The sequence below is a fragment of the Lytechinus pictus genome, chromosome 8, assembly GCF_037042905.1.
Source record: "Lytechinus pictus isolate F3 Inbred chromosome 8, Lp3.0, whole genome shotgun sequence".
NCBI lineage: Eukaryota > Metazoa > Echinodermata > Echinoidea > Temnopleuroida > Toxopneustidae > Lytechinus > Lytechinus pictus.
Genome location: NC_087252.1, coordinates 35,199,168 through 35,211,987, shown reverse-complemented (window position 1 = coordinate 35,211,987; position 12,820 = coordinate 35,199,168). Strand labels below are relative to the sequence as shown.

The 12,820-nt window shown below is 37.4% G+C and overlaps 1 protein-coding gene across 1 annotated transcript; it reads left to right on the top strand.

Annotated features, from left to right (window-relative positions):
* Positions 1-3,865: 3,865 nt before the first annotated feature.
* On the top strand, positions 3,866-11,590 carry LOC135154926 (NACHT, LRR and PYD domains-containing protein 3-like). The gene is made up of 4 exons (XM_064103169.1): positions 3,866-4,226; positions 6,176-6,361; positions 7,302-7,585; positions 8,600-11,590. The coding sequence occupies exons 2-4, from the start codon at positions 6,276-6,278 to the stop codon at positions 10,363-10,365; spliced, it is 2,136 nt and encodes a 711-aa protein (XP_063959239.1). The 5' UTR covers positions 3,866-4,226; positions 6,176-6,275; the 3' UTR covers positions 10,366-11,590.
* The last annotated feature ends 1,230 nt before the right edge of the window (positions 11,591-12,820 follow it).

Below are 12,820 nucleotides of genomic sequence, written 5' to 3'. Positions count from 1 at the left end.
AAAAAAATAAAATAAACTTAAAAGAGGGTAGGGGCTATCTTATCTCTGCGACGTTGCTTTCATCATTATTTCTTGGTGAATTAACTACAAATGTTGACATGAAAATTAAGAAAAATTATATATTTATTGAGAATAATACCTTAATGTTATTCCTGTACAATCAGGAAGTATTTCATAAGACTTTTCTTGACTAATCTTTGAAATGATGCTTGAAAAGATGTGATATAGACTTCGAAAAAAAGATGAGAGTATTGTCATTTTTTAAAAAGAAATCTCTGTAAAGACGCGCAAGCGAATTTTGCTAGCGTATTTGAAATCAATAAATTGACGCAATCTCACTCCTTTGCCACACCTCCTGGCGGAATGGATTTTCATTGGTTGAGTGATATGAGAGAGCTATAAAAGCGCATTTCTAATTGGATATTAATTAAAAAATAGGTGTGTCTTACAGAGATAAAATGAAGATAAAATTGTTCTCAGAATACCAATTCGGAGAGATTTTAAGGGTATTTTATCTCACTGATTTTAACGGAGATAAAATATTTTATTTTATCTAAGATAAAATGGATCTCAGAATACCACCCCAGTTTTCTGGTAAGAATATCACAAATTTTCAGTGTGGGATTGCAGAAAAATGACAAGATGGCGGCCGGAGCACGGTCTATGGAGAGATCGGTGGGTATGTGGGTTAGGGGAGGGTACGGGCTTAAAGAAAAAGTTACATGAGGGTATAAGCATATCAGAGATGAGTCAGATGTGTTAAGAAGGAGGGTGTAATAAAGCAATATTGACTGGCCTCGGGGCGATACGACATAATCGCCCAAACTAGATTTATATCGCCCGAGTCGTAGACGAGGGTGATATCAATTTAGTGAGGGCGTCCGTTCGCCCCCAGGCCAGTCAATATTGCTATTATTAACCAAATCAGACATCTAGAGCAAAAATCGTTAAAATTTAGATAGGAAAAAACATTTTAGGAAGAGAATCTAGTTTCTCATGTTGAGCAGATCGACTGGGCCTCTGAACTTTATCATTGTGACGTAATTGAAGTGAAGCGTCCCAGGCCTAGGGACGCAGTATCCAGCGTTGTCTCAACTTGATTACTGCGCGGTTCAAGGACGCGTGCAAAAACGCGTAGAATACCCGGATATTAGCGCTGCCTTTTATTGCCCGCTACATTTCCACGCATTTTCTCATTGACTTTCCTGAGCGGGCAATAAATTGGGCCCGTGGATAAACAATTGGAATTTTATTGACCGGCCATTTGATCCCAGTCTTAAGCAGGCAACAATGTTTCAAAGTTGCCCTGCTTAGATGTCTGATACGGTCAATAATTATATAATATTGACTGGTCTTGAGGGGAACATCTAATATATTGCCAGCAAAAGAATCATATTGGCCCGAGTCTTTAGACGAGGGCAATATGGGTCTTTTAAGGGCAATATATTTGATGTTCCCCGAAAGAAGGGCAGTCAATATTTTTATTATCATCCAAATCAGATATCTAGAGCAAAAATCATGATAACAGTGATATCTTTTAAGAATAGAGTTCTGTTGTGTCATGTTAATATCAGTGTCTAGGCTCTGCACTTTACCATTATGACGTACTTGCAAGCGCCCAGATCCAGCGTTGTCTTTATTATGACGTAGATCATTGGTGCGCGGAACATTATGAAGCGTATCACTTCATTCGCATCCTCAAAGGCCCGGATGTGAGACCAGGGAAAATACAAAGGTATATTTTGCGTCGTCTCTGCATGCAAAGTCAATACGCGCATTGAGACCGAGGAAAATACAAACAATATACCTATCCCTTCCTGATAATAATAAAATAAAGGGAAATACGGTTTTGTAAATGACCAGCTCATGTCTGATACGGGTGATAATATTATATATGACATCGAGTGTGTAGAGAATTAAAAAAAAGGAAATGGTTAAGAAAAAAGGAGGGAAAATGGTGTACTCCCGAGGAGTTTGTAGCCGCAGTGATAGTACTTTTGAGAATGTTGAAGATATAGCTATCAGGGGCGGATCCAGCTTTTTATAAAGGGGGGGTTGGGGTGGTATGCGAGGGAGCGTAGCGAGCGAGGGGGGAGGGTGTGGGAGGGGGGTGTCCCCCCTCCCACAGTAGGGAAAATTTTTGAAAATCTGTGTGTGAAAATGGCGTTTTCTTGCATAAAATAGAATAAAATAAAATTACAAGTTTAAAAAAAAAGATAAGATTTAAAAAAATGGTCCCCGGATTTTTTTTTTTGGGGGGGGGGTTGCAACCCCCCCAACCCCCCCTCTAGATCCGCTTCTGGCTATAATAATGAGAGCATGGATAGACTTGGTTAAAAACTATTCCTTTTTTCTTGTTTGACAATTTTTTTCGTGGACGAAATCACCTTAATTTTGGTAAAAACCCGTTTTTCGGCTTGTCAAGTTTTTACTCGGGAAAATGTGCCCCCCCCCTTCGACAAGTCCTGATCCGCCCCTGGGCCTACCCTGTTAAAAGAAACCCCTGGAACATGGGCGAGTCTCTGCCCTGCCCCTCGATAGTAGGCTATAGCTCCCCGTTTTGATCTGTCACAGTGTATTGTTGAACTCTCTACTGTATAGGCCTACCCCCAACAACAACAAAAAAACATAACAAAATTATTTTTATTATGAGCTTTGGGGAAAAAAAACACAAAGCATATTTTACCTGTAGGCATTATTAGCTCACACTTTTTAATGAATATTACAAATCCGACCCTCCCCGTACCCGATGATGAAGAAATACAAAAAAAAGGGATGGCCATTCAAGTGCCCAGTTAGCAAAACAATCCAATAACATTTTAAAAGGCTGTTTTAGATACTATTAAGAAGATTTTTAAAACAACAGCATTTTATTCCTAAAATGTATTTTTTTAAACAGAATGTACCGTTATGATGCTCATCTTTGTATATAGCGTTTCCACGTAGAGAAAAAATGTTAACACTCTAAATATTATTGCTAAAGGTTTTTTAACTACCACATAGGGCATGCATGTTATGAAACGAAAACATAAAAATACGGTATGCATAGTTGGATGCACGAGTATAGTTGATTACTCCCTCCCCTCTCCCACACACACCATATTGAGTTGTATTGTTGTAAGATGGAAATTAAATTATCAGTAAAATGCCGACAAAGTGGTGAAATAGATCAGACTACAAAATCGTTCGAGCACCAAGACAGTGTCGAAACGGAAAAAAAAAATAAAAAAAAATAAAAATATCAAAAGAGCGCAATCTGTATGTGATTGTAAAGGGGATTCCCCGGTCCGTGACGCAAGGTATGTTTAGGGAACATTGGATGGCCTTGAGTGGGATGCGAAAGAAAATATTGGATATTGGATATTGGATGAGTCGGACACGAATGCAATATTGTTCTTCAGAGAGTAACAATATTTCTTTAGATACCCCCACAAAGCTAAACATAAAGTAGTGAAGCAAAAAAAAAATGTTTTTAGTAACCATCATTTATGGAAGTCCTGTAAATCATGAGTATTGTCATAAAAAAAGAAATCTCTGTAATAAATTAAAGATGCGCTAGCATTATAATGCAAGCGCATTTGATTTCAATGAATTGACACTCCTTTACCACATCTCCTGGCAACTAATACGCAGTGCAATTTCATTGTGAAGTAACAATAGCTTCATGCGCACAATCACTCATTAACCAATGATAAGCTTGTGGGCGGGGCAAAATATTCATTTCGTCCAATATTTTCAATATTGGATGGCTTTCATAGGCATGCACGTTATAAATCCGTTTTAATATTTTGTCTCTTTGAAACAACCTCGCAAGACGTCAAAAATATCTGCACCTCTGAAACCCTCCATCTAAATAATAATTACGGATAACTCCATTACCATTATTTTGTCATCATTGGCAATGTACCGTACTAATATATTCCTCGATCTGCTCCGAACACCTGACAATTCTTTGCTGCGTTGGTGTGCTTATCATGGAGACATCCGTTCGGTATTATCGTCCAGTGTACTTCATGGATACATGCGTGTTGAGTGTGCAGAACAGCTAGGAAAACAAGTTATTATTCAATTGAATGGAAAACGAGATTTCGAGTTCAGCTTTCTTTCCACAACACTGATCAAAGGCAAAGAAAAGCTTCATGAACTTCCTCAATTTAGATTTGACTTCGCGTCAGCTCGCCTATTCACAAGCTGCAGTGAGAAGAACAATGTGTGATATTCCGCTGGTGAGAGGAAGTTCAGCTATTGGGCCAATTTTGTTAATAAAGGCCCAAAGTCACAAAAAGGGCCTTAATAAGCATTGGGTAAAGCTAGTCCATCCATGACCCAGGTTTATTTAGGTCTATGTCATCATGGTTTTCTTAACCTGGTTGATTTTCTTTGCTAGCTAGACCACAGTTTCATAAAACATGTTAAATTTTAGACATGGTTATGGTTTAATTCACCCAGGTAGGGGGGAGGGGGGGGGGGCATGTCTGTGTACCTAACACTTGAAATGAAGATTAAATGTGTACTTCTTTGAAACTGAACAGAACATTCAGCTGGCATTGTTCCTTACAGTTTTAAGAGTATGTGTGCCAAAGGTCTTATTAAAATTGGACTAAATTATATGATTTTCATGCAAAATCAATAATGGTGTTCAGTCATTTTCACTGAAATAATGGTGTCCTATATTTTCACCTCCAAAACCATGCACTTTACACATGATTCAGGGATTTTGATGAGTTAGGCTGAATGGTAATTCCTTTATAGTACCGAAATGCCTGAAATTCATTATTTTTTACTTGTAACTAATTTTATTTAAAGGGAGTATATGTCTTGTATTGCAGGTGTAAAGCTTGTGCTCGCTGCGCACACATGCATGTCTCCTTTCATTAGAATTGTGCATAATACATAGGCTTACGCGGGCAAGGCACTGCAGCTGATTAGGGCCCTATACCCTACTCATCAAATTATGTGCCAACATGCACTGCAGACTGCAACCCTTGCCTGTGTCCATTTTATGCTACTAAACAATCACACTCTAATAGGTATTTTAAAATATAAATTTTGTAACAAAAGTTATGTGATTCCATTTATTTATGATTTTTTTTAAATCTAAAGGAGTATTGTGCTTTTTTTTTGTTACTAGTGCTCAAAAGTGTTACGTGACTTCCGACCCGTGTACCTGACGTTTGCATGCATTGTGGTCTGAAAAGTTGCACAAGACGTAAAGGAAAATAGTAAAAAAAAACACCCCAACACTGAGTATGATCTTGTTATGATATAGATTTATCCTAAACTATGTGTGCGTGAGTGTGTGTGTGTGTGTGTGTGGGGGGGGGGGATTTGAGAAAAATTGGCATAAAGGTATATACACTGAGTATGGAAATATTAGTGTGTGGGTTAGAGGTATGGTGTGTGATTGAAAAAAAATATCCTCTACTAGGTACAGAGAAATTAAACCAAGATTTGTCCAAACATTGAAAAAAAAAAAGATCTCCAACAGGGGGTCAGATAAGGGGGGGGGGGGGATTGAGGGGGTTGGCATGGCATCCCTTAAAAATGAAAAAAATTTGATTATTTTGCGTTCAAGCATGTCAATAGCTCTGATGAATGGTCAATAATGTGTATGAGCAACATCTAGCATTCCAATCTTAAAAACTTGTAGCCGTTTGATCCCCAGATCATCTATACTTTCTTATTTCCCAAAATGTATTTGATTTGTACTGCTTGGCCATCTTGTATTTAACAGAAGTTTAATACACAATTTTCCTTTTTAATCATTATAGCATGCCTTTGTTTTGCTGTAGACTGATTGACGTTCCATTTTCAGAGTTCCCGTTAGAGTTTTTGTTTTAGTTCCTGTTTAGTCAATTGCCTTGTTTGGTTACTTACATGTATATATGTATGACAGCATATGTGTTGAGCATATGACCTCCCTTTTAATCCCGTACATAGTTTTTTGGTGTGTGTTTGGTTATTACAGTAGAATAATTGAATTCCGATAAATTTGAGCTCCTGTTCCTCTGTGAGTTCATGAGTGAGTTACTGAGAATGGATCTTTCCACTATCATGTTGGTTACTTTTCATTTGCCAAAATATACTGCTTGGTTATCTTGTATATTACAGATGTATATCATCACAATTATCCGTATTAAACATATTTTCTCTAAAAAAAAAAAATCTATTTTAGAATTCCTTCATATGGTCAACGCAGTAGACATTGAGATTCCAATTGAGTTCATGAATGAGTTCCAGTTTGAGTACCCGATCGAGTTCCTGTTTGATGGAGAATGGGATCTTCCACGATGTATTGGCATCTCTATTTTACCTTGATCCTGATGAGATGTGGTGATATTGAGGTCGATCCTGGACCAAGGTTAGTGTACAACTGATGTACAGGTCAGTTTGTTACGGCGAGTTCCTGTTCGAATTCCTGCTTGAAAGAGAATAGAATTTTCAACTTTGTATTATAACACAACTTAAAGGAAACCAAAACCCAAGAAGAGAAGCAATCTTATTGGAAAGAGTAAAATGAGAGGAACAATTTAAAAAAAAGTTTCATCAAAATCGGTTATGAAATAAGCAAGTTATGGACGATTAAAAAGTCTTGTTGTACTTACTATGTGAATCCTCAAATTGGCAAACATGCTTCAAAATGGCTGATTTTGTGGACAACTCTCCATTTGTTTTGTACACATATTTTCAGATTTTCCCCTTTATTTTACATATTTCACATTATCTCCTCCTGAACTTGACATATATGGTGTGAATTATATTTTCCCATGACATATGTTGTGCTCAGAAGGAGGCAAGATGCAATTTGAAAGATAATGAGGAAAATATGAAAATTTGTGTACAAAACAAATGGAGAGTTGTCCACAAAATCAGGCATTTTGAAGCACGTTTGCCAATTTGAGGATGCCCATAGGAAGTACAACAAGAGTTTTCAAACTCCCATAACTTGCTTATTTCATAACCGATTTTGATGAAACTTTTTGTAAATTGTTCCTCTCATTTTACTCTTTCCAATAAGATTACTTCTCTTCTTGGGTTTTGGTTTCCTTTAAAGAAGATTAATTTGAATCCAGCTATTTTTAAGAGATGTAAAATAAGTGAATTAAGAGTTTATAAGAGGCATTTAATGAGGAATCTCTGTTACATACCTCTATCTTGGTCACCGGTTGAATGAATAAGCTATAATAAGAAGTTAAACATTCAGTAGGGAATGTCAAATATATATTTTGATTAAATCATGGTGTGATATGTATTGAATTGCAATAAATTATTATTCGTAACATATTTTCATTGTTTTTTAGCAGCACTAGTGTCAGCGACGAGGAGCTGATACACCTATCAAAGCTAATCGCACCTGGCTTCTACGATGAGTTAGGTGTTAATCTCGGGTTTTCCCTCGCTGAACTAGCACAAATCAAGCAATGCGCCATAGATACCAAGGATGCATTCATCAAAGTGTTCTCGAGATGGAGGGACAAACAGCTTCCAGACGCAAACGTCAGGGATCTCCTTGCAAATGCATTACAACAGAGTGAATTGGGGACTCTTTCTGCTGATTTATTGGCTAATGTTGTAGCTCAGTCACGTGAGGATGAGATTATTTTCAAGTATAAATCAAAGTGCAACACAGAAAAGTTAACTTGTCCGTAATTCAGATGTTCTGTAAGAATAATGATAATTCCGTTTGCTTTTTTTTATTTTTTATTTTTATTTATTTTTTATACAACTTTACAATGTCATTTACCTGCTAAGATTCTCTATGATATTTTGTACCTTTTATGACAACTTTACCCCAACAAAAAGTTTATTTAAATAATTTCAGAAAAATCAAACTAGCTCTACCCTGAAAATTCTATCAAAATTTGATCCCAATTATAAAAAAGTTGTGACAAAGTAAAACAAAGAAAATTGATATGAGATGTTGAATTAGTGTTTAACCTTGGACCGTGTAGTCATTTTCCCGAAGTCCTCCGCCAGGGAGTGTTACTTAAGGCTGATGAGAGTGGTGGTATTATTTATGGTTAGGGGGTTGTGGGAGGGCATTTGTAGTTTGATTTTGAAGGTTTCAAGAAGGCATTTGTAGTTTGATTTTGAAGGTTTTATGAAGTGACAAGTTCTTTATTGAAACTGTTCCAATGGCTAATTTTTTCGGGGAAGAAGGTATTCGCTAATTGTGTTGTTAATATGAAGGTAGGGTTTACCTTGAATTGTTCATCGTGAGGGCGTCTCAATCGTGTTCCTTTCTTCGAGGCGTATTTCTGTAGATCTAGGTGGAGTTCTTCATGCATCAGCCTAAAGAAGCTAATAAGGTGTAGATTTTTTTTTCGTGCTCTTAGGAGTTCCAGCCCAGTGTGCCCAAGAGGGCTCTCCTTAAAGAAACATGTTAATGTGTTGTTATGTGTTAAAAAAATCTATGATTGTCACTGCATTTTCATGTACTTCCATCAAATTCCCAGAAACTAATATTTTTTTTGCTCAAATATTTTGAAAGAATTAAATTTATGGACAGTAATAAGAAGCATGTGCTCATAAAAACAATCTCTAAAAATTTCACAGGACTATGATTTGAAAGATGCTGCCCTTTTTTTTTTTTTTTTAGGTTCGTCCATGACAGTTCTAGGGCTAAAGATCCAATCACTTTCCCCTGACCAGATCAAGACATGTAGAGATGAGCTCAAAGACAAGTACAGGACTGATTTCTGTATGATAAGAGCTGACCCACTAGATCCTGATTCTGTTGTTCCTTTTGAAGATATGTACACTAATCTTTTCTTGGAAGAGGAAAAGCGAAAGAAAAGGTATCAACTTGAGTACAAGGATCTCTTTCATCTCAAAGTGAATGGAGTGTTCCCCAAACGGATTATGATCCAAGGAGAGGCAGGGGCTGGAAAGACCACATTCTTGGCTAAGATTGCATGGGACTGGATAAACGATAGACCAGAGCTCTCAAAGTTTGTGTGGGTACTTGTCATCCCTCCGCATGTAGCCAAGCGATACACGATCGGTCAGATAGTTAAGTCATATCTTTCAAAGGACAACCCAGCAACAGCCTGTCAGATCACTGAGTACATCCGCTCAAATCCAGAAAAGGTATTCATTACCTGTGATGGATTAGATGAGTTTAGTGGAAATGTTCTACGGCACACTGAAAGCAACCAAGGTTCAGAAGGTACTCAGCCAGAGTCTGCTGGTCAAACCAAAGTAGGATCAGAAACAAGTCCATCAAGTGCATCTATGCGCCAAATAACCAACCTAGAAGTCAATGCTACTTCTTTTGAGAGAGGTGATATCACAGTTGAAGACATTCTTCGCTCAGATGAACTTCGTTCTTGCCCAGTAATGGTGACATGCCGTCCGTGGAAGGCCAATGAAATAAGATGGAATGATAGTTTGAGAAGACTATACACATTCATCCATGTGGGTGGCTTTAGCAGGGAGAATGCAAAGGCTTACATTCACAATTATTTCAAAGATACCGAGGCTACAGCAGATGAATTCATCAAATGGTTTGAAAGCAATGGCATATCAGAGAATATGGCATTATATCCTATCTACATATCTATGCTCTGTCACATGTGGGGAGAACCTGATGATGTCAAGAAAGAAGAGTTCAAGTCTTTTCAAACCTTTTCTGACATATTCCGTGAAGTGTTTGAATCCCTATATGTGCGACATGTCCAGAAAGAGATCACAGATCTAAGCAGTCCGGCTTTCAATACACGTCGCTCTGAAATTGAGAAACTCATGGAACCAATTGCCAAACTTGCTTTTACTGGACTAGAATCAAACGACTCTATCTTCGATGAAAACGATCTTGGACAGTTCTCAGACTCTGTGAAAACATCATGCAAGTTAGGAGTGTTGTCACAAGAGAATAAGCTCTCATCCATTCATGATAAGAACAGGCCGTACCTGCAGTCAACATTTTTCTTTCCTCATAAACTATTCCAGGAGTACATGGCTGCAGTCTATCTTGCTTCTCTCTATGAATCAGATCACAATGAATTTAAGAGGCTGTTCGAGGAAGTAGTGATCCCTAGGAAGGAAGAGTTTAGGTATCTCTTATACTTCACTGTACCATGGAGCAAGAACATTTCTAAGTATGTCATGCATTTCCTGTTACAACAGTACGCCCAAAGCCGAGGCAGTTTTGCGCAGGAGGAGATGAATTTCTTGGACGATGTAGCTTTTGAGAGTCGAGATGAAGATGCCATAGGCTTGCTTAGGAGTTCAGTATCATCTCTGTCCATTGATGTTAATGATGTGCACACTATAGCTGGTTATGCATCCACCAGGATACATTCAAAGGCGGTAGGATGGATAAAACTGCTTGTATTTAAATTTACACAAGAAAAATCACCCTGATATCATGCATGTTTATCTTATTTTAATGCAGTAACACACCATTAGGAGTAGGCCTATAAGGGAGATCTTAATAGTTTGGATACGGCCATAAGGATAATTAAGACAAACACCACAAGCTTTGCAGACACCAATTCGTTGATATAGGGAACCTGAAATCTTGAATTGGACAGATAATGGGTCAGATGCATAAAAAGTAGCAATTGCTGGCAAGCAATTGCTTCAAGCACAAGCAATAGCAAGCCAAGCAAACGATCATGCTTCAGCAATTGCTTTATTTCATATGCATAACCCTTTGCTAGTGCTTCAACCCTTTTCTTGCCTTCAGAAAGCAATTTCCCGTGGTTTGAACAATAGCGACGTCACTCTGGTGCAAACACGACTCACAGAGAAGGCAGGACACGAACGCAAATGTTTGGCAGTGCAATTACCGCTTCTTTCATATAACATCTCTTCCTCAGACCTGGTCTCATACACAGCAAAAACTGTGGTGTTAACCGGTGGACCACACCAGTTATGTGTTACACCGGTGTTAAATTGGTGGTGTTAGTTTTACACCTATAGGTGTTATTACAACACCTATGGTTGTTACATTTACACTCTCTGGTGTTATGTTCAATCTCTAGGGTGTTATTTTAACACCTCAGGGTGTGGTCCTCTATTAACACCAATTGGTGTCATTTTTAACACCACAGTTTTTACATTGTACTAACTTGTTCCTTTTTGATAAATTTATATAGCTGGCATTTGATTTGTACTTATTAGGAATAAAACATGTACATGTAGGCTACGGTACTCTTTGGAATTCTCGGGTGCTTACACATGATTTAAAAAAAACGCGAACACCCTGATCAAGCAGATGCTCAAGCTGCTCTGCCCGAGCTTGAAAGAAAAAACACAAGCAAGTGCTCAAACGCACAAGCAAAATTTTCGCTTTATGCATACGATTTTTGTTTTTCAAAAGCTTAATTTTCAAAGAAGTGGTAACGGTCAGTTAGCGATTGCTTGAACATAGTAGCAGAAGCATTTGCTCGTTCATTTTTATGCATTCGGAATCAAGCAAAAGCCTATAGAAAAAGCAATTAATAATTTTTATGCATCTGACCCAATGCCCTTGATATGGAAGCACCATTATTCAAATTAGAAGATATGTATCCGTTGAAGTATTTCTTGCCTGTATGAATAGTAAAGGTTTTGAATAGTAAAGATAAGACAATTTGCAAACGGCTATATGATGTCATTTTATTCATTTATTTTTGTATTTACTTGATTTTTTTCAGACTGAGTTTGTTTTGTGCGATCGAGCGTTTTTATAATGTTGATTACTGACTCATGAATCCCCCCCCCCCCCAACTGAAAAGTGGATCGGCACCCTTGCCCACCGCACCGGGTGGGTGTTTCATAACGCTATTCGTAAATTTAAGAGCGACTTTAAAGGTCAAGTCCACCCAAGAAAATTGTTGATTTGAATCGATAGAGAAAAATCAAACAAACATAACGCTGCAAATTTCATCGAAATCGGATGTAAAATAAGAAAGTTATGATATTTTTAAGTTTCGCTTGTTTTTCACAAAACAGTTAAATGCACAACTCAGCGATATGCAAATGAGAGAGTCGATGATGTCCATCACTCACTATTTATTTTGTTTTTTATTGTTTGAATAATACAATTTTTCAATTTTTACAGATTTGACAATAAGCCAGCACCAACTAACTTAACCATAAACTGTTAAAATAATGTTAATTCCACATGTTCAAAAATAAAAGTTTGTTTCACTTGAAAAGGAAGAGAAAATTATAATATTTCATATTTCATATAATAAAATACAAAAGAAATAGTGAGTGGGTGACGTCATCAGTCTGCCAATTTGCATACCGACCAGGATGTGCATATAACTGTTTTGTGAAATTAAGCGAAACTTTAAAATGTCATAACTTTCTTATTTTACATCCGATTTTGATGAAATTGTCAGTGTTTTGCTATTTGGATTTTTTCCCTCTTTTTCAAATCAACTTTTTGTTGAGGTGGACTTGTCCTTTAAGAACGACTGGTGATCCTTTCTATTGGTCAATGGTATACACCATTGGCGACGCTTTAGCGCATAAAAAAGAAACGTCACAAGTGGTTCTTAAAGTCGCTCTCTTACGAACGGCATTATGAAACGGCCCCGGAACTTGTAAAAGATTAGAAGCGGGGGATGTTCGGTTTTACGGGGTCGGTTGTTATAAATCAAGATTTATTCTAAGATGGGGCAGTTCCATTTACAACATGAAAGCCAAAAAGGATTATTTTAAAGACAATGCGTTCCCTCAGGGGCAGCCAGTGGAGACCTTTCAAGATAGCTGTGATGTGAATGCACTTTCTGGACAAAGTTGCAATGCGTACTAAATTACTAACACTCCTGCAAAATAAAATAAAAAATAAAAAAAAATTGTTCAAGGATTCAACATAGTTGTT